At 44.9% G+C, this 27,952-nt stretch overlaps 1 protein-coding gene across 1 annotated transcript; it reads left to right on the top strand.

Moving 5' to 3' along the window:
* The first annotated feature begins 1,190 nt into the window (after positions 1-1,190).
* On the top strand, positions 1,191-26,643 carry LOC149337017 (protein lifeguard 4-like). The gene is made up of 6 exons (XM_089553235.1): positions 1,191-1,652; positions 1,808-1,916; positions 6,341-6,446; positions 14,220-14,253; positions 18,221-18,338; positions 26,233-26,643. Exons 1-6 carry the CDS (start codon positions 1,544-1,546, stop codon positions 26,483-26,485), a joined length of 729 nt encoding a protein of 242 aa, XP_089409361.1. The 5' UTR covers positions 1,191-1,543; the 3' UTR covers positions 26,486-26,643.
* The last annotated feature ends 1,309 nt before the right edge of the window (positions 26,644-27,952 follow it).

Genomic DNA, 27,952 nt, shown 5'->3' with positions numbered 1-27,952 from the left:
GCACTTGCGCTGTAGACACCCCCCGACATCCAGTGATCTTGCGTTGGTGCGTAGATTTGGTGTTCCGATAAGACGTGCCGCCGTTACTTGCCCTCGGTGCAAAACAAGAGAAAAATCGTTGCGTGCGTCACAAGCGATCCGTGAGTGAAGTGCCATTTCTCCGGTGTGAGCAGTCGCAGCGCCGGACTTGAGTGAAAGCCGCGACCGCTGAGCTCAACTCGCCGTCAGATGGGTGGGCGGTGCGGGACATCTCACAGGCCGTTTCGCTTCCTGGCGTAAACTCCGAGGCAGGCGCAGGTGCCGAAGATGGTAATAACGATGCCCAAGATGAGCGCCAGCGCGTCTCCGGTGTCCAAACCCGACGCCTGGGCCGTGGACACGCCGCAGATAGCGAAGAAGAAGGCGACGAGGAAGGCACGGAGCGCGAATCCACCCGCCATGTTTGCTTTGCGTGCTTGTGATGCACTCCTCGCGCTTGAGCGCTATCTTGCGCCTGCGCTACCTGCGCACAAGGAGGACGTGGATAGATGAATAGTGTTACACGTTGGAGGCTACGATAACTCAATGGAGTAATTTAACCACGACCATTTTTTTTCTTCTAGTCAGTCTAATGATTTCTACCAAAGTTTATTTCAGTCTACATTTTATTTTATAAGCGTGTTGAATTTGAAAATAGTTCAAGATAATGTTTTCTAGAACAAACACCTTCTGCGTGCACGGTTAAACTTTCCCTCCTTCGATGGAAAAGCTCACAGGTTGTAACCAGCTTTCATTATGCTATTATGCCGTGCTATAAGCGTGGTCATATCACGAAATATCACGTAAGGTCCATGCCATATCACATGCATTTTGCAGCACCTGCAGGAGCAAGCAGTGACCAAAAGTCTATAAATAAACCAACTACTGCATCAGAAGTTTCGATTCTGTCCGCGGTTTTTGCTGTGGAGCAAGATTTCATTGAACGCCACGACTGTGTAATCTCTCATATGAAATATTACGTGGACCTGCTGGCAGTTACTTCCCCTACTCAACGATTATAACTACTATCATCATCTGTCTTTAACGCCCACTGCAGAGCAAAGACCAAAGGGGCCAAATGCTTCTCCATGGCTTCTTCCTTATCTCTTCAAGCTGCTGCCAACTTATATCCGCAAGCTTCCTAATCTCATCCGCCCATTTATCTTTGTCTTTTCTATCTTTTAGTTACAGATATACTCAAGTATAAACATTGTTCCTACAAGGCGACTTTTGCCGGCTGCGGCATCGGCTTGTTTTGGCTTTCAAGCAGACAGACAGCGCTGGTTGCGCTTTGCGCTCGTTTGCGGAACTTGCTGCCTTGCAGCATTTGCAGTGCTCGCGCTGTCCGCAGCCGCTGTGGTGTTTCCTGCTACAGATTCCGCGATCATCGACACTCTTATCGCTGTCGTTGAGGTGTCCATTGCGTTAGGCTTATATGCAAGCTTGTATGTAACGCGGCTGCGAGTCGCACCGAGAGCTCTCGACGCTTGAGAAAGTGACCAACGGGACTGTTTGTTTCGCGACCATGGGTGATGTCAAGATCAGCATGGACGACAGAGCAGGCCAGTCCTCGATTCTGGACGACTTTTGCTACAACAACAACGTGTCCAAAGCCAACGTCTACGTCCGCCTAGGTGAGTGCCTTTGCACGCGCAACAGGGCTTCGAAAGTATATGGGTTGGGTCCATCGAACGTTCCTATGCAGTGTGCTTGTGGTTCTCGTAGTTTCGAAACGTTACGCGAACTGACGCCGCCCTCGCCTCGCCTGCTCTTCCCATTGCATGCGCAGGTTTCCTGCGTAAAGTGTACGGGATCCTGAGCGCCCAGCTGCTGGCGACTACGGTGATTGCGGCCTTCGGGATGTTCACGCCAGCTGTCAAGCTCTACATCAGCCAAAAGTATGCGCCATGCGCGATGTTTTTCCGTCCCGCCCCGGGTGCAATTGACCTCGGAGCATTCCGTGTTTTTGTTGTTGTTGTTGTTGTTGAACTGGTGATGTCTTAACTGCATGAATGCTTGTGAAATCCCTCATATGAAATGCAGCGATTAGTAAGGGATCATCACATGCACGTGATACGTCACAAACGACACGTAGTCCACACACACACACACGCACACAGTAGGGAATTGAAAAGGATGTCGTAAACACAGTGGTGTTGTCACTCATTTAGGTACTTCTAAAAGCATGCCATGTATACTGTAAGCATTGATTATTTTGGGAAACAAGCTGTAATGTTTTCTGGGAATGTGGGCAGGAAGTTTCATGAGTCATTGCTTGTGTAGTCAAATCCGTAGCCTGAGTGGGCCAAGGTTCTGTTGTGTCGAAGAATGAATACCTCTTGCACACATTTGTAACAAGCCATCTGAAATGGCTGCTAGGTTGTCGTGTCAAGGAGACTCGAGCAGTGGGAAATTTTTTTCTCCGCTGTGACGCAGCGCATTCCGCTCTACGTTGTTTCATGGCAGAGTATAGAAACATCACACTAGTCAACTTCTTCCATCCTGTACTGAGAAATGAGATGAGGACCATTCTTTAAGGTCACTGTTGAGATATGTACTGTAGGTGCCGACGCAGTCCTAGAAGCACACTGCCTTGAGCTACCATATTTTTACTTGTACGCCTCTATACTGATGATGATCATGAGGCCATAATTGCGGTGCCATCTGCCTGTCATGCTGTGAACCAAACGCACTACTCTCACCTTCTGCATATTATCTTGCACTGGGTTAATTGTTAACGTTTGATGTCGTTGCATTTATTCAAGAAAACATGAGGCACTAAGTGCCCGAGCTAAATGATATTGGACATTTAAATGGCAACTATGAGGATTTTGGGCATTTTACGTTAACTGCATATTAGTTCTCAGACATTGGTCTCTTATTTCAGTAATGCGTTTTTCAAAATAATGGAAAAAAAAAAAACAAGTTTCAAGCAGAAATGAAATAAAAAACCAGTACGAAAACTGGAATGCACAGTTGTAGGTGGAGCTTGACATGACCCAGCATAGACGTCACGAGAAGCACCTGCTAAACTGTCGTGTATACATTGAGTGCATCAGGTGCAGACTGATAGCAATAACACCGTTCGCGGAATGTCTGAAATGACAGAAAGCAAGGCTGACATTTTCTTCTTCCGCAAGCAGTGGGCGATAATCTAAATGGCACATAGTTTATGACATTGAACACACATGTCCATGCAGAAATTGGCCCAGTTGTTGACAAAAGTGAGATGCTCAAAATCTATTAGTGCTGAAACTAAATTCTACTTGGCTGTGCAGTTAGGCACAAAAGGTCAGAAAACTTAATACTGCGGCAGAAATTTTGTCAGAAGCTTTGAACCCCAGAAAAGATCCGTTTGTTGCCTTTGTTGTTAAACGTCTTGCATATTATATGTGATTGTTTAGCTATTAGGAATGATGTGTGGCTTAATTACATCATCACAGTCTAGGTATGTTATACCCGTGCCACACGGACAGATTTAATGCCATTAAGTGCTTACTGCCTTAAGTTTTAATGGCATTCGTGCGGTGCCACACGCATAAATTTAATGGCATTATCCTTACTGCCATTCGCGACCTACTGAGTTCGCCACAACTCATTCGCCCGTGCAATGTGTACTCTCGTTCCCATTCCACACGCAGAAAAGCATGCAGCTTTGTTAGGAAAAACTTCCTAACCAGTAGGAAATGGTTAATTCTTAACTTTCAGTCAGATTAGGCATTAATACCGCATTTTCGATGCGAAGAGCGCCATTTTAACCAGCCTTATTGACAGGTACTCTCGACTTAAGTGCTGACATGCGAGTTTATGGCTACTTTTTCGACTTCTAAAGCAAGAAAAGCCGCATTTTCTGGAAAATCGTGTTTACATTACATTTGAACAACATTTGCGTTATATTGTGCTCATTAGGCATGTTTATATTCAGATGAAACTTTTGACTACCTTACAAGCGTTATCGTCATCATCGCTTTCGATAATGGCATTAAATGTGGACGTGTAGCACCAACTCCGAAAATAATGGCATTAACAAATTTAAGGCCTTAAGCATTTACTGTCATTTCTTGTGCGCGTGTGGCACGGGTATTAGTCTTCTAATGGCCGTTGTTATACAGGCTGAAAACATGTTATTCAAAGGTCTGCACTTTAGTTGTATTGGAGCCTGTTTGAGCACTAGTGTTTGCCCACAACATTTAACATGCATGCCAAAGTGCTTGATGAGTGCATAAATGTTAGTGATTAAGGCAAGATCGAAGAGAAAAAAAGCAGTGAGGATGTGTTTTTTTTCGGCTTGCTTTGTTCCAATCAGTGTCACACAAATGACACTTCAATCTTATGGGAACTTCTTCAGCTGGATGTTGCATATGCCATGAACTTTACCCTCAAGGAGAACGACATGTTACAGCTTCTTGTTCCCATTGCAGTCAGAGATTATTTAGTCATCGATAGTAATCTAGTTAAAGTTTGACCCGGAGATGGCATGTGTAATCATGTGGCATGTAAGCAAACATGTAGGCACTGTTTATGCAGCGCTGTTCACTAAATCCTCATTTCATGTTTTTATCTGTAAGAAGCAAAAGCAGGCAGTTGAGATTGTAGATTAGAGTTCCCTAACTGGAGGCAATTTGGAGGGCTAGTTCAGTGTGACACCAAGAACTAGTCATAGTAAACATCTCTTCAGCATCATGGGGCAAAAGCATTACAACACGGGTTTTCATGCATTGCAGCACATGGGTGGTATATCAGATTACAGGCTTATACTTGTGTGGCAGAGAAGCCATGTGTGCATACAAGCAAGACACAAAGGACAAAAATGTCAGGCGCTGGAAACCAGATTGTACAGAAAATCCATAACAAAACACTTGTCATAATAGAAACAAGTACTGATGACCTTTTCATCAATTTGTCCCTGAGCCATTCTTCATGTCTGCTCTTGGTTGCACCTTTGTAACAAAGGCTGGAAATTAACAAAACTCTGCTAGTTCTGCAATCAGACCATTTTTTTTTTCCTCTCTCTTTTTTTTCTTTTTGCAAAACATGGTTCAAGCATTCCGCTGCTGGGATATTTATTGTGGAACTTCTTTCACCTGCAGGCATTGCCATGCCATATGAAACATGAGATGACTCACAGCTGGTTCAACACCTAGATAAGGGCAGTAGACCTAAAGACAAGATATCGTATGTTCTTTTTCTGAGCTTCTTGAAGGGCATAGTCTAGAGAACAGCTACATGCCTGGGAATGTACACGGTCTATAATGCGCTGCAGATTTAGGGTTCGTCATTGTTAAGTAAAACCTAGCTGTTTCAGTTGATTCTTGCATCCCGAGCACTTTACTACACAACTGGATTGAACCTGTTTTCTGCCTGAAAATGTAATTTGCCGGCACACAACACTTAAGGCACAACACAGGTAATAGCTATTGTCTCGAGCTTATGTTAGAGTTATGCTTCATGTAATTGTTAATTTCGAGCTTTCTTAATGCTGTTTATCAGTGATTTATCAGATGCTACCCACGAGAGCATACTTGTAGTGCTGTAGTGCGTTTGGAGTGGTCACTGTGCTGCAATGTGAGAGAAATGTTTGTGCAGTGTGTAAGTCCTGCGCATGGGGATGTTAATGACTGCGATGGAATGATTGCATTGATTGAGGAAAAAAAATGGGTGATCTTGCTACCCAGTTTGTTGGTGTACCCTGTCATTTCTTGCATGTTTGTGAAAAATCTTAGCAAAAATAGACAATTATATTAGGTCATGCACAAACACGGATGCTAACAGTGAAACATTTCTGCTGAAAAAAACTGACTTGAAGAAACCTGAATGAAGCAAAGTTTTATTCGATAACCTGATTTGTGCCTGAATTGAGAGCTAGAAAAATAGTGCCCATTTCTTACGCGCTGAATTGTGAAATAAGTAAAACCAGTAAACAAAGGAGCCCATGCATATTCGTAGCTCTGCATTGCTGTGCACTAAACACAAATTAGCCTATGTAGGAGTAACAAGGGAGTAAGATATCCTAAGAACGCCCCCTTTTAAGAGCAGGATATTGTGCCCATGCTCTGGCATAGATTACCATCACTAAAAATACGGAATCCGTACGGTTGGCAACGGAAACAAATTCCGTTTTCAGAGCATGCGAAGCTCTAGCATTTTCGGAGGTTGTACCGAGGTTTCAATCTTCTCTATTTGCTAGCTTAAAGACCTCTGTTGCCATGTTTAAGACCCTCATCCCATTGATAACTGCATAAAGTTAGTATTCATGTTTAGAGTGTGCTGCCAATTTACCGCCTCTTATCATCTTGCCTGATGTGTCTGTTCCTTGTCGTAGCCAATGGATGGTGATGGGAGCGTTCATCATGTCCATGGTCCTCCTCCTGGCCCTGATGGTCAAGAGGCGGGAGACGCCCACAAACTACGTTCTCCTCACAGCCTTTGTAAGTGTCACTTTGACCTGTGGTGCCCCTAATTGCACGCAGCCAGCGATATGGGAACGGTGTGTAACACCCGTGTTTCAGGGGTGGCAGTTAAGGGTGTCCATGCTGTGGCGGTGTTAGCTATTTCTGCTTACTCAGACGGCCAGGTTTCTACTTTGCTGTTAATTCGAAAATTTGGATGGGTTCTCTTGCAGCCGAAGAAGGGAGCCTGTGTGTGTATGATACTTTTATCTGGGATTACGACATTCCAGAGTTGTGTGTTGAAAGTCACAACTCAGAGTCGCTTGCGTTTTAAAGTTATAAAGCACGTCAAGATCATTTCAGTGAGCAAGGTGTCAGTGTCACATGCATACTTTCGTTGTCATCCTCATACTCCTGATGTTTATTTCACTAGTGTTGCTTCCAGATGCATGTACAGTCTTTGTCAAAAGTAACCAGGCTGCATGGTTTGCTTCTAGCTCGTACAGTGGAGCCCTTACTGCTTCCCTGAAGCTGAAATGGTCGTTAAAGGTAAGGGTTGGGGGTCTTCTTACCTTCCAACACGTTTTGATCCTTAGGAATAACACAAGGGCTCCACTATACAAGCTAGAAGCAAACCATGCAGGCTGGTTACTTTTGACAAAGACTGTACATGATCCAGGGCCCACTTGCATGAAGCAAACAAGACACTCTAGTTCTTAGTCTAGCCTTCTTTGCTGTCTAAACCATGTTTTGATTTGAAAAAAGGAAAGGCATATAACTGGCTCACTTTGCAGGGAGACAGCTCAGTGTGAGAAAAAACTGACTTCCTGGCATCTGAACACCTTGCACATCAGGAAAGAAAAGGAAACGTGCACACAGGTGTGCCTTTCCTTTCCTCGAAACCAAGAGAGGGTTTAGACCGCAAATAAGAATAGACTGGGAGCTATGTTTGCTTCGTGCAAGCGAGCCCAAGTAGCTTGCCATCTCTCCTGGCACTACTGTTTCCAATAATAATATTTTGCACTTGTTGTGATGGTACTGGTAAAAACTGCATGTAAACCATGTCATTATTTAGCGCAATGCAGTCAATGCAGACAATGCAGTATCCTGTGCTTGTCACAGCAGAAACTGATTTCAGGATAGGAAATTCTTCTCTTTTGTGAAGAAAGCATGGGAAACCTCCCATGTTCTCACTGATGCATAGTGTTACAAAGTAGTATCAACTGGTATGCTACCATTTACCTTGTATAGACCATTTAATTCTCACTCTACAGTGTTGAGCCTTTGGCAGCATTATGGGTGGGCTTCACTTTATTTTCTGAACATTGACCTAGTTATCTTTTTTGTAGTCCTAGAAATCTAGTTTCTCCTGAAAATCCTCTAAAATGCCTGGTTGTAGAAAATGTCATTTTCAAAGTTTTGAAAATGCCTGATTTCTTAAACACATGAAAATCCCTCAACCTCTTGGTGAAGAAACGCAAATCTTGTTTTATGGTAAGAAAAACTTGTACCTCATTAATTTCTTTGGTGATCATATTGATATTTAGTGTTTAAAACTATTTCTCGAAAATTAATTAGGTTTAGCACATGAGCATTAGATGGCTGGCCACATGGAGCTCATCACTGTTCTGTGCGTTCCTGTCCTGGTGATGTTAGTTCCAGCTGCTAGATTGTTGTGGCCTTGCTGGTCTTGCATCGTACGCATACTGACATTTGGAGCTTACAACGTGCAGAATTGTCTGCACTGCTGAGCTTTCACGTAGTTACTTGTATGTGGCTGCAGTCGTCATGAAATGTGAAAGAATTCCCAGAAAGCGTAAATTTTATAGTAAGTGGGTTTACTAATCTGTGTTGAGCAAAACAGATACCATGTGACAAACGCTTTGATTTGCTTGCCACAGAACTGTCTACATTAAGAGCGAGGAACTTTCACCACAGGGCGCTTATGAAGAGAGCAGTGGCAGGTTCAGTGCATGGCTATTTGTATTGTTGGCACAAGCGAGCGACGTATCGATACTCCTCTATCGTGGTCATCTGACATCGACACTGTGTGCAAGGAACACAAGTTAGTGTCTTACACGGAAGTTCTGTGTACACTGACAGTCATCACAACCAGCTGCTCCTACTGGTCATCCTCAGAAGCAGGCAAGTTGTTTGGATGCATGTTCGCCAGACTACTGATTGCGGAAAGAATTCTTTGTGCTGTGAAGAAACCTTTTGCTATCATCACTCCAGCGAGACGTAGGGCTTTTCGACGAGTTTACTGACAGCTGCCTTCAAGACAAGCAAGTGGATGTGTGCATCACATTTTATGACTCTCCACACAAGGCAGCCAATAGACACGGTGCATCTCTTTTCGTGTGGCACTCAGCAGCCGAGGACACTGAAGAGAAACCGCTATGTGCACTAGAAGTGTTGCCACAGGTGAAGACTCTCCAGATTATAGTGAACTAGAATACTTTCTAGTGGCGCGACCGGCGGCTGCTGGGGCCAGCTCGGGTGAAGCGAATTGACACTGACGGCCGGCAGGGGCGCTGCTGCGCCTTTTCCTAGCCTCCGGCGCGCGCGTTGGCAGGACATGGCAATGCGGTGTGTGGTTTAGCTCGCTTTGCGCGCGCGCTGTTACGCAGATAATTTCGCTTCAGCGTTCGTATCTTGCTGCTAAGTAGTGATAGCAGTGAGCAGGAACTTTGTTGCACCAATGACAGGAAATTTGACGAAGCTCTGGCGATAAGAAGAACTGATTCCCACTGTTTTGCGCCAGGTTGCCGCACCGGCTATCCTGGCGCGCCAAAAGCATCGTTGTTTGCCGCACCAATATATGTCGGATAGCTTCGGTTGAGTATCATTGCATTGGGTAAATTTAAGTCTTAATTAGCTGCCAATAAAAAGTTACTTGTGATTCGATATTGAACATCATGCTGCAGTTTCAAGACATATATCGATGGATAGCTTATTTCGAGTACGATTGAAGTGCGCTAATTGCAGGTCCTAATTAAGCTCCGTTAGATAATTATGACTAAAACAAATTCGCGATACAGCAGCAACTAATATCGTTTAAAAGGTCTCAACGAGTAGAATCCAAAAACAAATGAAAACCACGCAAAACCGAGCTATCGCTCATCTATCTCGGTTGAACCATGATTAAACCACTGCCACTTTGTTGTTTAGCTAAATCTGGTATTAACGTAACACTTTGAATGGTTCTTAGCTGTACATGCATCTCATTGTAAGATTGCTCTTGCAGGACCATTCATTCATGATGTTATTCAAGTCATGACATCACGCTTTCCAGCTGAAGCATTGCCTCCTCTGCATAAGCCGAGAAGTTGAATTCTTTTCTGTCGTTTCTGTCAGAGTGCGAACGCCACACAAATGGGCAGCGGAGCTTTCTAAGTCAGTCCGCAGTAACTGGACTGCGTGTAACACTACTACATTATCGCTGTTGAAGTAGTCAAGTATATAATGACAAGCAGGGTGAGCCAAGACCCCGTGGAACATCTTTTTGGCATCGTCAGGCAGTCATCAGGATGCAGTACTCATCCTACACTTCAGCAATTCATTGCTCTTGCGCACTCTGTGTCAAGAGGAAACTGCGAGCCCGCTGTTCTAAGTTCACTCTTGAATGCAGATGCTGGTGAGCAGGACACTTGCTCTGGGAGGGAGAAACTGATTGACATATTTCTCGATGCCGGAAACTTGAACGCAGCCGACGCACTGCTCACAAAAGCTGTGCCTGACCATTCTTCCGTTGTTGTGGCATCAAGCGACAGCAGGCTAACCTTTTAAATTGCTGGTTATGTCGCGCGAAAGTTCGTTGCTTGGATGCCCTGAGCACGCTCAAACCATAGCTGCAGAAATAACTGCATTTTACCTCACAACTCGTCTGCATTTCTTCACGAAGAGCATTAACGGAGCCAGCGACAGCAGGCGTCTATGTTGTGTGCGTCCTTGTCCCGTTTTGCGCTAACTCACATACCGTGTCAAAGCGCCGCGTTGACTTAGCGCCTGTGTTGTGTGCGTCTTTCTCGGTACCTTGTCCCGTTTTTCGCTACCTCACATACCGCGCTTCAAAGCACCTTAAATTGAATAGGTGCTGAACAAGTCAATGGCAGGGAAGTTGTGGATTTTCGCAAACAAGATTTTTTTTTGTTATCATTTCTGCACTGAAGTCAGTTGAAAATAAAAGCTTCATTTGGTGTTCATGTGTACATACATCAATTTAATAATTATTACTAAATCAACAACACCACCAAAACTCACATCATAGCGGTAAATAGATCATATTTACAAGCGCGTTGACTTCTCTAAACCATATATGAGCTCAAAACGCAGCATCAAATTTAGCTTAAACGGTTTACTTCTGAAAGGGGGTGAGGAATAAATGACGGTGGGTACACACTCTAAATGGCATTGCTTTCGGGTTTTGATCTTCAAACCACAGTAATGGTCGCGCAAATAATCTGCTCCGCATGTGATGCTGACCGCTTGGTATTCTGCGATGGCGTTTCGCGCCAGAAAATCACTCTGGAAGTTGGAGTTTAGTCAACGACGCGACAGTAGGAACGTTGTATCCTCGCTTAATTACGAGGTTTTCGGACACGCGTTTTAATCCTTAAGAAGGCTAGTCATTGTAACTAACAGGTGGAGAACAGCAAGAAAGAATAAATTAGCGATTATAATTAGTAAACGAGCTGAAAAACGCAAGATAACAGACGAACTTTTCAACACTCCGCGAATTCCCGTGCCTAGGAAAAGTTGCGGTGGCGCCATCTGGTGGCGTCTGTTGGAAAATGGCTTGCCTGCGCCTCGCCGCTCGCGCCACTAGAGAGTATTCTAGTTCACTATACTCCAGATATCAGTGGGTGTACCTAATGTTAACCCGAAGTCCTTCAATATGTGGTAAGCTCACTGCCAGGAAAACTGTCAGGTCTGCTGTCTTGTCTGTTTTACTTGTGGCCTGCACACTGGCAGGTATCACAGCTGCCGATTGGAGATCCATCATCCTTTTGTCTAACCTGAGTGCACTGTTTGACGATGCCCCATGCAAGGAGGCGTAGTCTTTCAGTAGTTGGTAAGCAATATTCCCTCTGAAATATGAGGCCCATCACTGTGCTAACAATGTGGCTGTCATCAAAAGGTCTGTGCGGCTCTTGATCAGTGTGCAGAGTTTTGAAGAGTCCACAAGGAACAATGACGTGAGCCTACTCAAATGTCTGTGGAAAATACTGCTGAATTCAGTGGCCACACATTAGTATTGTCTAAGCTGAACTTTGCTCTGAATATATCTGCCACACTGAGGCCTTTCCTAATGAACTACCAGACATCCATACCTGTGTTTCTCTATGTGACAACAGGCTTGGAAACTATTACACGAAAGTTAATGGCAAAATTTATTCTTTGTTTGACGCAGTCTTCAGCTACAGGAATTACTGGACTGTTGAAAGTTCATGAAGGCGACTCTAGTTGAAAGTTCATGAAGGGGACTCTAAGAATTCTGCACTGCTCAAGAATGTGGGCATTCATCAGACAGTTGAACAAATTGTGAAGAAGTGCAAAGCACATGCAAAAGGTGTGTTCCAGTTCAGGATGGAGTGCAAGCCATTGTGACGAAGAAGGTCGTTGAGAAGAGCCCCTTGATATTCCTGGCAATTAGAGCTCTTAGGGATACAAATGTGCAGCCGGCCAGATGTTTTGGGTTCCTCACAGGCCGCGGGAAAGTGTTAAAAGCACTAAGTGAGGCAAGGACATTGACGGACCAGCAACAAGACAAAATGCTCACGAAGTATGTGGAGGTCCTGTGAGAGCACAGACATCAGTTTCTTAGAGAAAGACACCAACAGTCTAGACATCTTCCTTGCACGGCCTTTTTCAGGTTAATGCTTTATATTCTGAGCTTGAAAGTGGTGAAAATGTTGCTGATGCAAAGCCGTGGCCAAGCATTTGCTGAGAGTTTAGTGTAAACTAACAGGGTTTTGTCAAGAACCTGGATGAATTGTCTTGCATCTCACAACGAGGTGTGTACATTACTGAGAAAGCATCATAATCTGTGTAGTGATCAAGGTGATTATTGAGCTAGAGGCTTGACAGTTGCAAGTCACAATGATGAAAGCAACAGTGTTGACAGCTGTCTCCACTAACTGGCCTGCTGTGCTGGCATTCCGGTGCTTCTTCACCTACTTCAGCTCTTGGGGTAGCCTCCTTTAATACTTAATCTGCCACACGGGGTAGATAAGTAGATAAGTACCCACCGACACTGATGTGGCATTGCTATGCTTAGCCCTTTCAGGCGCTTTGTACACAATTTCGTAAGCGGAAAACTTGCATCTTTTTCTGAGTAATTGGAGCACTTAACAGTGATTTCATCATTTCAGTCAAATTGAGCACCCTTCTTGTTGCAAATATGTTGGTTTTTTTGTACCATGTAGCGAACGCAGTAAATAATATTTCACATAAGGGTGAGCTAGGTAGTACTTTGTCCGCCGTTTTTGTGCAGACAGATTTTGCCGTGAGTGAAAACATCGATGATTTTTGCTCAATTTCAAGCGTAATGCGCATCTTTGAAACACAAAGTGATTCCACGATCCCTAGGGTGCTTACCTGACACACGAGAACATTTCGATGGTACTATTTGTGACAAATCTGGCACTTTGTACGGAATTCTCCACATCGTTGTAAGAACTGACGTGCTGGTCTTTCATGTGCGAAAACTAACAAATTCCCTTCCTTGAGGCCTGGATATACTACTTAGGTGAAAAAATAATTCATTTCTGTCAAAACAAAAAATGGCACCTGAAAGGGTTCATTTGAAACTTCATTCGATACTCTAACAGCCTAATCCGATGCAGAAGATGTGCTAGCCCTTTCCTGTCTGTGTGCTCTAGCTACAAAGACTACAGACTGGCATCGCAGCTTGATAAAAACATGACATGCATGTAAATGTAACTGTGAACTCATGTGAGGCATCGTATGCACAATGATTGGCTGAAAGGCGAGTGAGCAACTTTCAGAAGACCAAGGTTGTCGAACGAGGCCAGCATGTTAGGAGTCATGGGACGGCAGTGGGCTCTCTCTCCAGCTGCAAGTTGGCAAATTTTTAGTTGCAGGCTGATGCACTGTCATAAGCATGCTTGTGTAGAGCACTACTGCACAAGTGTTTTCTGTGCAGCCCATAAACTGCTTTAAAATATCGTTTCCTTTGCTTGGCAGACAGCACTCAGGTGCTCTTTAAATGCTTAGCCATGACTGTACTTTTGTCTGTTGGAAGCATAACCTTGTGTAAGGTGAAACTTGAGGGAGAGAGAGACAAAACGTTTTATTTCCCAACCCTGGTCCGGATCACCATCTCAGGTCTGAAAGTCAGAGCCCATATCACCTGACACATGGGCGAAATGGGCAACGATCAGTGGCCTCAGTATTGGGTGGAGTGCTTCAGAAGGATTGGCCCAGCCCTCCCAAGAATAGGGTGCATAGGGGGAATAGATAAGGGAAGGTTGGAGCTTGAGGGGAGGTTAATTATTCATCAGGCTTGAAATTCCTTGGATATCTGCTTCTAGGGTAGGTATTCGTGCTAAAGAGGGCTGTTCAGTTGGAGTCTTCTGTGCTTGATTTATTTTCTACGGCCGAACACGAACCACTTCCAGGGCTTGTTTCAATTCGAAGGACCTGTGTACGTTGCCACACTGGCACCCGAGACGAGCTCGGGCAGAAATTCATTGCAGTGAAAAGGCTGCCACACTGTAATATGTTTTAGACCTCAAAACTGTTGCTTGTTGTCTGTAAATGGCTCCTCTTCTGCTTTTCTTTTTTCAGACCTTTGTGCAAGCCTTCACTGTGGCAGTTGTTGGTGAGTATTTGACACGTTGATGAGGACCATAGTACAGTGGGAAAAATTGTAATGTGCTGTGTTTTTAGCTTCGAGTGATCTTGGTGGCACTAAACATGTGTGTTCACTGCAAGCAGGTAAATGCAGGATTTAGGTTGGAAAGAGAATTTGCTGCATCTTCCACAAGCTTAAGATCAGTGCATTTAAGGAATCTGAAAGCACTGAAGCTATTGCAAGAGACCTGCAACATTACTGACCTTCTAAATTAGGACGTTTGAGATATGGAGCGGCCGTCCTTTGCCATCCTTTGCATCCTCTAGGGCGTCTCTGTCTAGACATCATTTTCCTTGCGAGCCTATTGGTTGGGATGCTCCGCACAAAGCGACCACATGTACTTGTCGCAGAAGGGCTGTGCTAACCCTGGTTTCTTGATTTTTAGTTCACTTCTGTGCATGAAATTTGTTAAGATTTTCTGAACAGCAACAAACTCAAGCATTGTCATGCAAAAGAATTTCTATGAAGCATATGAACTTTCCACTGTTCAGTGTAGTGAAAAAAGATTGAATTTTCATTGTGATATATTTACGCCTGCATGAAACAAAATGTGCATGTCATAATCATCGTTCTTTTTAAATGTCAGGGTTTTAGTGATTATGCCTGCTGGGTCTGTGATGACTTCAAGAATGCAGCACATTTTTTCCTCTAACATGTTGGGCTATGATTATAACAGTCTATTGTCAAGCTTTGTTCCGTTTTTACTTGCTTTGGCATTTGTCATTGGATGAAATGATGCCATGTGTTGCCAGTTGGCTCGTGGCAGATCGTAAGGATAGAATATAATAATAGGGAAAGAATGGTCATATTTGTGCGTATTCATTTTGGATGCCTAGAGGGCCATGGAAGAGTTATTACAAGAGGGACGGGTGTGAAAAGACAGATTTGAATCATAAATACATTTTCTAGTGTGCAGAGATATGCAAAGAAAAGGAGTAAACTATACCAGGGTGATGACAGAATCAAGTGACAATACAAAACATCAATGAAAACTTGCAAATGCTGAGGTTAAAAAAAAAAAGTATTCATTCATTGCACTCAGAGAAAAAGCAGTGGAAGCATATAAGCAACCTGGAACTTAAAAATAAAATTTTAAACTTTTTATGTGAGAGTATTTATTACCAATTCTTTGAACTTCTCAAGGCTTCCGACATAACAGTTTTGTTCACAAGGCCATTCCAGTCTTCTGCAGTTTGGATGAAAGGAGAACATGTAAATAATGTGTTCATGTGACGGAAAGGATATAACACCTGCAGTGTGGTGATATTGCAACTTGAATAATGTAAGTGTCACATGATGTAAGTATCGAGGAAAAGTTTCCATAGCTAGGCAGCCATCCTGAGCAATATACCAGCGTGGCATTTCTTCCTGAACAGCAGAAGTGTGAACACTGTGTAATCTAAAGATTTTTGCGCATAGTGCATTTTGGCGAGTAAAGATGTGGCGGCAGCTTCATCTTTGGGTTGATGCTTAGTAAGGGCTGAGAGTGTACAGTCAAGGGTAGCATGTCAAGGGTAGGGAGGCGAATGCGGTTACTGAGATCATAAAATTTTTCCATGTCGATTCGAAACCTCGTGGTTCAAATGGAGCTTGCCAATGCAGTAGGTGCCCTTGTGAATCATTGAATGAACACATGTTTTACTGGACAAATATTAGCAGCACTTTCCTCGTGCAAAGTGTGAATTGGTTGTAAGTCTAGTGGTCTTCTTTTGGAGGGCATTATGCAGGTTTCTATATACATATACAACAGGAGCACAGGAGGACTTCATAGCAAGACTCTAAATATAATAATGTCTTTTTTTTTTTTTTCATTCTCTAATGACTTCTTTCAAGGACTATTCCAACTTACATCACTGGGCTGGTGGCTTGCAGTGTTTGGCACTGAATGCGTTGTATAATAGCACTGCAGAGGAATGCAGCCATAGAAGCTATGTTGATATTATGGCGTAGGATGTAACATAATACAATTTAACTACACAGCAACATTTTTTGCTAGGCTATCCACTACAAACTAGAGCTTTTTCACTGTATGTGTTGTGTGAAACTCCTTCTAGGGCTCATGTTTGAAAGTCTCGCACTGTGATTGGTCCAATATTCAGAGCTCCCATGACTGTCATGCTGTATGTGAGATTAGATTTAACTGGTATTGGCTACTATGGATAGCAGCGAGCTATGGAAGGAAAAATGATAGGTGTAACGTTAAGAGATCGGAAGAGGGCGGAGTGGGTGAGAGAACGAACGTGGGTTACTGACATCCTGGTCGAAGTCAAGAGGAAGAAGTGGGCTTGGGCAGGGCATGTAAGGCGAAGGCAAGATAACTGCTAGTCCTTATCAAGGGTAACGGAGTGGATTACAAGAGAAGGCAAGCGTAGCAGGCGACTGCAGAAAGTCAGGTGGGCGGATGAGATCAAGAAGTTTGCGGTGATACGGTGGCCGCAACTGGTGAAGGACAGGGTTAATTGGAAAGACATGGGAAAGGCCTTTGCCCTGCAGTGAGAGTAGACAGGCTGATGATGATGATGGTGGCTGCTTAAGCTGCAACTGAAAGGATACTTCTTAGGCGTATACGGGGAGCGTCTATGCGCACAGGTGTATGCCAGAGCTGGTCTGTGCATGAACGAGGCGCGATGCGTAAGCAGGCGCAGATATCTGTACAGTATAACGCGATTTAAAGGTGATCACTTCAGGCTTAACCCCTTGGATTAAGCTCCTTGAGCGTGGTTTATTTTCTCAAGAAAGCTGCAACAAATACATGAGCTTAGCTATCAGAAGGATTCCTCTATCCTGCACTGGCATGTTTGTTGCGAACTAAGTGACTGTCACGCTAGAAAAAGTTTCTTGGTCAGTTGCAGCCAGAACGAACATGATGACCTTCAAATCGCACTAGACTTTACAGGTCAGATATCGGCACTCGCGAGTGCTTCAGAAGCGGGGTGCAGTTTGCAACAATCACAAGACCATCGGGCTCTCTATGACTCTTCTCTTCGTGGCTTGAAGCTCTTTCAGCCTTTCCCGGCTCTTTCCTTCACAGCTTGAAATTCTTTCAGTCATCTGGAGACAGGGACAAGCGAGCCAGCTGATTGCCGCCTTGGTGCATGAGCATATACTCGGGATGGAAAAAATCCTGGGGGGAGGGGGGGGCACTTTGCTGACCTGAAGTACGGTGAGGTGAAAGCCTTTGGCGCAGTGTTGCTGCTTGTGTCACTGATGTGTGGTTAATCTGTTAATTTAGTACACAATTGTTTGTGAATCTTAAATGCTAGAGTCACTGGAGGGCGTCTGGGAGGCATCCGTCTGATTCGACGCCTTTCTGCGAACACTGTCCAGCGCCCTAGACAAGGGGAACTACATATGCATTGGCAGGAGGTAGCGTAGCCATTAGCATGCTCGGCTGTGGAACGGAAGGATGGTGGTTCGAATCCCATCGTGCACGCAGATTTTTTTTTCTGGTCTGCATAGAAAAAGTGTGACACCTCTGCTGACAACCTTCTGTCAACAACGATGGGGCATTAAAGGCCTTAATAACTGCACACCACGTTCAGGACCTGACTGTGGAGCTCCTCACAGGCCGGCATATGTCCGCCAGCTTCCAGAAAGTACTCTTCTTTTTTTTTCCCCTGTGCTCCTTTTCTCTTTTCCCTTGCCTAATGGAGAATCTCCGGGCCCGCCGCGGTGGCTCAGTGGTTACGGTGCTCGGCTGCTGACCCGAAAGACGCGGTTTCGATCCCCGCCGCGGAGGCCGAATTTCGATGAAGGCGAAATTCTAGAGGCCCGTGTGCTGTGCGATGTCAGTGCACGTTAAAAAACCCCAGGTGGTCGAAATTTCCGGAGCCCTTCACTACGGCGTCTCTCATAGCCTGAGTCGCTTTGGGACGTTACACCCCAATAAACCAAACCAAACTAAGGGATAATCCCATCCCTGCATTGCCTGCAGTGTCCTTCTACGACCAGATGGCCGTGCTGCAGGCCTTCCTCCTGACGATGGGCGTGACTGGCGGCCTCACACTCTACACATTCCAGAGCAAGCGGGATTTCTCCACCTGGGGTGCAGGGTGAGTGAGTGATGCTGCGGTTCCTGCCTGCCTGGCTCTTCTCTGCGATGAGATAGCGTAGTGCGGGTAGCCTTTGGGCCTTATTATCTGTGAGGTTCTAGATGATTCGGAAAGCCAGAGACTGATTCTTGAGGTCATAAGCTTCGGTTTCACATAGGTCGTCATGAGTGCTTCGAGGCACACACGTGTGTGACTCACTGTGTCACGTATTGGATGCAGTCATTGTCATATGGCACCATGGATATTATTGTTATCGTCATCGTAATTTCCTGTCAACAGAAAGGGAAATAGGAAAGCCGGCCATAGGTTGGAGTTAAAATATGAGGTTTTAGGTCATAAACAGAAACCTTGCCACAGCACCGCTTGCCTCTTATGTAGTGCAGTGGAGCCTGCCGCCTGCTGTCCGTGCAGGCACCGCTTGGTACTGGGGAGTTTGATGTATCCGTTTTGTGGCCAGCCACATTCAAAATTTAAAGCAAGAAATGCATGTGCTTGTAAAAAAAATGGAGTAAGATTTTAGCGTTCGCGAATAATTCATTAACCTTACTGCAAAGATGATCATGAAATTAAATCTTGTTGCTGGTATTACGTTCCAAACATTTCACTGCATGTGTACCCAAAATGCCTGGAATGATGATCTACATCAGCTCCATTTGTTGGACTTTCTGTTTTAGTGAACAAGGTTTCTATTTGGGATTGAAAGCGTGTTTTGCAATTTAGCCCTGACCTTTGTTAGGTGTTGCCATTTTTCTTTCTTTCGACGTGAATTTAATTAATGATCAGTCAGATGGCATGTCGTCAAACATTAGCTGTTATCGTCTCTTCTTTGGTCAGTAACTGTTGGGCTGCATATTCGAATTCTGTTAAATAAAGTATTGTTGGGACCCCTAAGGTACAGATCAGTGTGTAACACTTGTTCACTTCTCGCTGTACTCAGCATGCACACGATGAGGACTGCAACGCACGCGTATACAAAGGCCCCCTCTGACTGTGCTTGCGCTGATGAGTGCATTTATATATGTGTTACGCCAGCATGGCAAATGGTATAGCGATGCATCCTGTCACTGCACAGCTCATTACGCTCAATAGCCAGTGTTTATTTATAGCTTATTGCTGACAGTGTACACGTAGGGGCATATACAAATGATGGTGTTTGTCTGAGGGAGTCTTTTTCTCGTTTTTCTGCTTGCAATGAAGGCTTCTGGGATATACATACAGCATACCCCATGAAATGTCTTGTGGGATGTAAGAAAAAAAAAAACTCGCATTGTTCATTCATGGTGCACGAGTCTGCCTTTCTGCTAGAGGGAACCATGCGGGCTAGTTGGTGTGTATCAAACAGTGCAAAAACCAGCGCTGCCCTGTCTAATTCCTCTTCTTGCGTTCTCGTTTTTGTCGGTGGTTTCCTTATGCTTGTTACAAGTGTTTTTCATCCCGGTGACGTCAAGGCCTGTCTGCTTCTTAGCCAGTCCATACTGATTTCAGCCATTATTCTCATGGTTATGAATGTCACAGTGATATTATGTGCTCGTCACAATTTTTGGTGCTTAAGCAGCACTCGCAGCTAGGCAGTGGGAAATGTAGTCATGCCTGTACATTTCTTATGCAACTTTTGGTTTTGCAACAGACTATTGTCAGGCATGAAAAGCAATCATCATGGTTGATGTGAGGTAAATTGTTGTATTTTCGTAATTGGCCAAAACTGAGCAGTCGGTGGAAAGCACCAAGTGTGGAGGGTGTCTGCTTGGCTTTTTTTTACCTTGTGCAAAGTCTCTAGTAGCTGCTTACACCTTATTTAGGCTTCTCCTTTAGTGCCAGCAGACTGTGAGGACGAGTATTATGGACAGGGTAGACATAATTTATCCAGCCCTACCAGTTGGTCGTGCTCCTCCCTCTCACATTATTTGCATACAGTGTAGATGCTGCAGCCTAACAACATTCCCTAGTTAAGCTATCCTTGGCTTGTGACCAGTTTATTGACACATAATCTCAGTTGTATGCATGATAGACAATGTGAGGCTTCATTTCTGCTAAAGTTGACAGTGTGCAAGACACTCTTTCCACTACAGTTGGGTAGCAGTTGTATATCCTTAAACACTTGCAGTGTTGTTTCATCGTAGCAAAGAAACAGGTGTGCCCTGAGTTTTTGCTGTGCTATAGAACATAACACATACCCACTAGCCCGAACCATCACCTTGTTAACCCTCCATGGCTCGCTGCTCGATGTTCACAACCCAAGTGGCTGACATCGTGTTAACTTGCATGTTAGCAAGAGTGGCCTCTTTTTACTCAGCCGTATCTTGGTCCGTTAGAGACCAATCCCTAGGCCATACAATACACACATCGCCACCTATAGAACGGCGTTTATTGCATACACGGCTGCATAGGTGGGAGGGGGGCTTTTTTCGCACTCTCCAGGATATCTTTGAAGAATACTACAGTGAAGTAGTGGGGGAAGTAGTTGGCAAAAAGGCAGCCTTGATACAATACAATGGCTTCTATAAGCACTTGATGGGAGTCCGTATCTGCGGCTGTTGCATCTGGCATCTTGTGTAACTGCACAGTATTTTTTATTTTTCATTTGTGAACTTTTGCTTTTGTGGCAGCTCTAGCTCTTCGTGATTGGTGATGTTACTACAGTAGAATCTCCATGATGCAATCCCAGTTGATGGGAATTCGTGAAGTGCACTGGCCGGAGTGCGTCATATGCGATGGGCAGAAATCTGGTTGTTACAAACGACCGTCTGCCCCACTGAGGATGATGCGAATGCTTGAGCCACTATCGCACCCTTGAGCACCTAGTATTGGCTGCCCGTACATCGCAAGCCTCACCAGTGGAAGTACCCGCCGTCGCAGGGTAGTGGCACATCACTTAACCACTGCACCACAGTGCCATTTGTGGTATGAGGATCCCAGCGATCTGTGAAAGCAAAGCAGAGAATGACCCAGTTTGCATATTTGGGAATAAAACCACTACGCTATCCCATCATACACTTAGAGCGGAGCTACAACAGATTCACGAGCAATACAAAGTGTTAATCCATTCAGACAATACACCAAGGATCGTCGTAAGAGTTTTTTTTTTATGTTTGCATCAGCTTGGGGGGGGGACAGAGTAAATAAAATGACTTATTCGTAAAAATTTTCGATTTCTCTACTTTTTTCTTTACACTTGGTTCTTCATCTTTCTCGTGGCAAAGAAATGGGAGTGAAATAGGCAGTAGAAATTTATAAAATTTCACTATTGTGAGGCATTGCAGCAGCTAAAAAGACACAGATGAAAATTGCTTTTTTTTTATGCAGTCATAGAAAATTGTGAGAAAATATGGTTTCATTTCTTTGAGCTGAAGTTCTGATTGAGTAATGTCATGGGCTATGTCAGCAATGTCAGTGAGCTGTGGAAAAAAAAAATGACAGGCATAACGTTAAGAGATCGGAAGCGGGCGGAGTGGGTGAGGGCACAAAGGCGCGTTAATGATACCCTAGTTGAAATCAAGAGGAAGAAATGGGCTTGGGCAGGGCATGTAATGCGAAGGCAATATAACCGCTGGTCCTTAAGGGTAACGGAATGGATTCCAAGAGAAGGCAAGCGTAGCAGGGGGCGGCAGAAAGTTAGGTGGGCGGATTTTAAACATGAGCGTGTGCAATAAACGTGTGGTCCGTCATGTCATGGCAATCTTAATTGCCATTTCTGGGCAAGCAGAAATGGCAGCAGGGATAGGGTGGCCGCAACTGGCAAAGGACAGGGTTAATTGGGGAGACATGGGAGAGGCCTTTTGCCCTGCAGTGGGCGCAGTCAGGCTGATGATGATGATGATGGTGGTGGTTGGCTCGTGATGTTTGAAGAAATACATGAACAGTAGTCTCTTTTATGATATATCCCCCAATAGCTTATGCTGCCGTGATATTCAGAAAGCATTGTTTGAGTGCTTTCTAAAACAATGCTTTCCGTTTGGGACCTGCCGCAGTGGCTCAGTGGTTACGGCGCTCGGCTGCTGACCCAAAAGACTCGGGTTCGATCCCGGCCGCGGTGGTTGAATTTCTTTGGAGGAGAAATTCTAGAGGCCCACGTACTGTGCGATGTCAGTGCACGTTAAAGAACCCCAGGTGGTTCAAATTTCCAGAGCCCTCCTCTACAACGTCCCTCATAGCCTGAGTTGCTTTGGGACATTAAACCCCAATAACCAACCAACCATTGTTTGGGGAGACAATCACAGTGCAGTAGGTTGCCTCGGAAGGGCAGCACATTCTGCACATGGTACTCCTTGTGCAGGTCATTGATTTGCAATTGCGTGGTGCTGAACACATGGCTTGGCCCACCCATGCATAGCTGTGTGCAGTGTTTGGACGTGTCCTAGAAAAGAAGAATCCTGGTGGCTGGGTCAGAACTGAATGCTGGGATGTTTTAGGCCCCTCTGTTAAGGCAGCACACTGGTTTTGCCCTTCCTTTTTGTAGGCAGCAGCCGATCCGCAGTCAGCTTTTTTTTTATCCTCCTTGCCAATTTTTAGCTTTCCTATTTTCTACCTCAACATTTCTGGTATGCTCCTCTCTTCTTGGTTTCTCCTACTTCCAATTGGTAAGGGCTGGCCTCGTGGAGAGTAACCAGTTTTGGTGATGCCATATCTGAATGAATGAATGAACTTTATCTTCCAATTTAAAGGGGATGAATCGCAGATGAACATCTATCTGTGTATCTATCTGGACTGTGTATCTATCTGGAATAATAAGGTGGCATACAGGGCAGTTCGCAAAGAGGACCAACAATTTATGAGGCAACAAATACAAATATAAATCTAATTATAGTGGTGCTTAACAGCCTGTGGGCAGGACTAGTCTTCAGTTTCCTTTCCTGTCTCCTTGTTCAGCTCCATAGCGGGTTAGTTAGGGTCCATTAATTCCAGCCCTTCATTTAAAACTCCTGGTTGAGCTCCAGAAAGACGTATTGACATAGCACATGCATGAAACTGTCGCACACTCGAAGGTATTTCACTGTGCTACGCCAGACAAGCCAGACAGGTTACTTTCACCTGTCCTTGTAAAGACTTGGTATGACAGAAACGTCTGCTGGGGATCCTGTTTTCAAAATCTGGGACCAACTTTAGAGTTGAATCTTCTGGCGATGTTCCAGTAACTGTAAGCCCACACTAGCTTTTGAGCGCCATTTGTGGAGTATTTTTTTCAACGATTGTTTCCTTCCACCTTCGTGCCAGTGGAATACTTTAAAGTCCCATAATAAGCAGAGAGCTGCTAAGGCAGCGAAGAAACCTGCACATTATACCTCCCTCTGACATTTACCTCTAGTATTGTCCTGGGCTCTGTATACACAAAAAATCCAAGTTCGGCTTTGCATTCAAAACCTGCATGACTGCTGAAGTACAACCATAATTCTTTGGGCACGCCGCAGTGGCTCAGTGGTTACGGCGCTCGGCTGCTGGCCCGAAAGACGCGGGTTCGATCCCGGCCGCGGCGGCCAAATTTCAATGGAGGCGAACACTCTAGAGGCCCCTGTGCTGTGTGATGTCAGTGCACATTAAAGAACCCCAGGTGGTGGAAATTTCCGGAGCCCTTCACTACGGCGTCCCTCATAGCCTAGTCGCTTTGGGACGTTAAACCCTATAAACCAAACCAAACCATAGTTCTTTGGCCTAGCCAAATGAGCTGCCCATGGTCATTCCTCCAATGGTAGTAGTGCTGAACCATCATGTCGACTGTGACGGTAAATGTACAGCATACTCACTTTCCTGTATGCCCTGAAAGCGAGAAAAAGAAGTAATGCTCAGATTCAAGGAGAGTAGACTTGTTAAATAGCCAGAAGGTGGTCAACCATGGTTGACCACCTTCTGGTGCAACAAGGCGCACCATCTCAGCTGCCTGTGGGGCCTGCCCAAGCCACGTGCACTCAACCTGCGGCAGAACTGCCTCACCCTAGTGCTGCTCCACCATTTACAGAGGTGCAGAGAGAGATCCATGCAGGCCCCTAGGTCAGGGCGCCTCAAGGCTTCCCTCTCCACATTGGGGGGGAGGTCCCACGGTCATGTACAACTTACAACTCAGGAAGTCAGGAAATGTTGAACAACGGGCGATGGGGGAGTTGGCGCATTGTCATGGTGAAGCAGCCAGTTGTTACGTAATAATTATATATTTACAATACTCCTAAGGGCCCTCGTGTGAGGGTATTACATAGGGGGGGGGGGGGTGATACAAGCATAAAAATATGGCACAGGCACTTGAAACAAAATACACGTAAATAATTATTACGTGTATTTTGTTTCAAGTGCCTGTACCATATTTTTATGCTTGTATCACCCCCCCCCCCCCCTATGTAATACCCTCGCACATATCTTGGGGAAAACACAGCACACTGCCTATTCACGCCATCCTTTTAAGCATCATCCTTTTAATCGCCGTTCCACATGTTTCTTTTATCATGTTTTGTTTTCGCCTTTTGTTGCCATCATCTGTCTTTTCAACTTTAGTATATTATCTTTTCGTTGCGTGCAAACTCAGCAGTTGTTACCCATGTCTTCCCGCCCACTTTTCGAACTTATATATATGCCACTCTACAATAAAATAATCAGTTGAAGTCAGCGTTATATCGTCTTGTCTTTCTTCATCCTTGTCTCAGGAGTGCGCTGTGCTTTCCCCAAGATGAACTACCAACTGGCCCACTCTTCCACCCTTGCAAGCAGTATATGTTGGGCCCACAGCTGCTTGACGAATCGTTAAAAATATCTGTTATAACAGTAGCGTGGCTTTTTGGGCTTGTTGATACATAGTTCTAGTACAGTGTAGCGCAGCAAAAGACGAGGACACGAGAGACGAACACCACGAGCGCTACCTTCCAACAAATTTTATTATCCTGAAGCATCTCATTTATACGCCAGAAAACAGAAATTACTTGTGCCAACAGTATCAATTCCTTAGAAAAGCGAGCTCTTTATCTGAGAGGAGAATGGAAGGTGTGCTTACACACGCGCATCCTGACCTATTTATCTTTTCAGCTTCAATGATTTCGCGCGTTACCCTTTCCCTGCTTTTTCCTATTGCGACACTTGCAACATCAGAAACGGGCAAGGTGGATCGCTGGTTGATGACATTCCCGCATGCAAGTGAAAAACCTGTATGCCTTTCTTTGATAAAAGTGTGGTAACAAGAAAAAGTGTGGTAATAGGAAAAAGCAGGGAAAGGGTAACGCGCGAAGTCATTGAAGCTGAAAATATTGTCACGTTGTAGTGACGGCAGTCCAGCGGTCAGGAAGACACCAGAAATACTTGCAAACGAAGCTCTTTATTAGGGCTGACTTGCACCCGCAAAAGAACTGAATCACTCAGTGGCGGCGTAAGCAACAAGCGTGCTCGTCAATTGTCGAACTACGAATGCCCGCTGCTCGCGGCATCGTTCAATTTAAAGCCGGCAAGGAAACTTCAAGATAACAGGTCGAGATCATCTAGAGTAATCTAGAAACACGTAGATGCAGCTGTTCATGGCTGTGAACAATCGAGATTAGTCCGGTCGATTCTCGCGTCACGAACAAAAATGATAACACCCCTTTTCTGCGGCCTTGCGCGAACGAACGGACGCTACAATGATACGTGGCAATATAAATAGGTCAGGATGCACGTGTGTAAGCACACCTTCCATTCTCCTCTCAGATAAAGAGCTCGTTTTTTTAAGGAACTGATACTGTTGGCACGTGTGATTCCTGTTTTCTGGCGTATAAATGTGATGCTTCAGGAGAATAAAATTTGTTGGAAGTTAGCGCTCGTGGTGTTCGACTCTCGTCTCTTGTGTCCTCGTCTTTTGCTGGGCTACAGTGTACTGGAACTGTGATAACACTTTGTTGAAGATCTCTTTCCTTACTGTGCTCCTTGCATTCTTTTTCTGTGCGTGCAGGTTGTACGCCTTCCTGATGGTCCTGTTGATGGGGAGTCTGCTTCAGTTCTTCCTCACGTCGAGTCACCTGGAATTCGTGCTGTCGCTGGGAGGAGCGGTGCTCTTCTCGTTCTTCATCATCTTCGACACGCACATGCTGATGCACCGCGTGTCGCCCGAGGAGTACATCCTGGCCACCATCGAGCTGTACCTGGACATCATCAACCTCTTCCTGCACATCCTGCGCATCATCGGGGAGGCGAGGAGGAACTGACCGGAGACGACCTGCGGAGCGAGCATTTCAGTCCGAGAAGTTCTCGTCTTTGTTTTCAGAGAAGCGGCAAAGACGCAGCGCAGCAGATCAAGGCACTTGGGGTGTGCCCACCAGACTACTGGAAAAAGAGAGAAATAAAAAGAATACCGGTGCCTATACATTGGATGCTGTCTGTTTTATTTGAGCAGCTACCTTGCGTGTTGTAGCAGGAGAGAGAGAGAGAGAAAAGGACGGAAAGGCAGGGAGGTTAACCAGGCGATGCCCAGTTGGCTACCCTACACTTGGGGAGGGGAACAAAGGGGAAAAAAGGAAAAAGAGTGGAAAGGAAATGAGTTTTCTAAGTGTCCAGCGACCACTATGTCACAGAGACAGAGGGCGCGCACTGAAAACTTAGATTATAGGCGGGAATGCAACCCCGAGTCCCTTAAGAAAGTCAGGAGCGCTTTCAGGTATTAGCACTAACATATTAAGGCGAAAGCCTCTAATGCCTCGTACTGTCGTTAGCAGCCATGTCGGCAGATGTGTCCACGTTTCGGTTGCAGGCCTTACATGGGCATATGCCAATCATTGCTTAATCGATGGCATTCGAATGATATCGGAATGATAATTGCATAATAATTAATTACTAATTGAGTGATAATAGTTAAGCAATTCGCCTAATTTCTAGTCTGACCACATAAATAACACCGAGTAGGAAATTGGTCGAGTTGGGGAATTGAACCAGAGTCTCCGGAGTGCGAGACGAGCACGCTAACCACTCCGCCATGCCAGCTCGATGGTTCAGAATGAACAAAGGCAGTCTTCGTTCACTCCCATCTTCCTCCCTTCCCGTTTTGCGAGACTTTCTTTTCCTCAGAAACCAATTTACCGACGAGCAGGGCGTAGAGCTGAATGGGCAATGGCGTTCTGTGGACTCCCTGGCAGCGTTGTAAGACGCTGTCGCAGTCCACTCTTAGAGGCGAAGCTTAACATTTTAACCACACATCAGTGACACAAGCAGCAACACTGCGCTTAAGGCTTTCGCCTCACCGCACTTTAGGTCAGCAAACTGCCCCTCTGAATTTTTGACTTGCTCCATTTGACGAAATTCCGTCGGGAACCATTGTTGCTGAGGCCGAGAGATGGCCCCAAAAAGATGACAACAAACCACACAGACAAATCATTCCGCAGAAAGAACTTTGATGAAAGGAACTCGGCCATGCAGAAACTAATATTTTTTTATTTAGAGAAAATTGAGAATTTGCATTCACTGGTCTTTGATGGCATGCTGAGTTTTCACTGAACGGAAGTATATACAAATTTAGTATAATGACGTGGTCACCAAAGTACTCCTTGTTTACAAGTAGATTCCATGTAGCTGATAAGTTTGCAGGAATGAACAGTGATGTTGCTTGCTGTTTGCTCTTCAAATGCTTTTACTGTAAAGTTATTGTTCTATCATGCAGCTTATTTTGCATTTAAGTTTGG

Source organism: Amblyomma mixtum, chromosome 7 (assembly GCF_055824585.1).
Source record: "Amblyomma mixtum isolate Tamu chromosome 7, ASM5582458v1, whole genome shotgun sequence".
Lineage (NCBI taxonomy): Eukaryota > Metazoa > Arthropoda > Arachnida > Ixodida > Ixodidae > Amblyomma > Amblyomma mixtum.
The sequence above is the reverse complement of the archived record's forward strand: the minus strand, read 5'-3'. Positions and strand labels throughout refer to the sequence as shown.

What these genes read in the sequence shown, in the direction of transcription:
- LOC149337017 (XM_089553235.1), top strand. Translation starts at nt 1,544, where the DNA reads ATGGGTGATGTCAAGATCAGCATGGACGACAGAGCAGGCCAGTCCTCG. An exon ending in AAGCTCTACATCAGCCAAAA is followed by an intron (nt 1,917 to 6,340) that starts GTATGCGCCATG and finishes TCCTTGTCGTAG; the next exon opens with CCAATGGATGGTGATGGGAG. An exon ending in ACGTTCTCCTCACAGCCTTT is followed by an intron (nt 6,447 to 14,219) that starts GTAAGTGTCACT and finishes TTCTTTTTTCAG; the next exon opens with ACCTTTGTGCAAGCCTTCAC.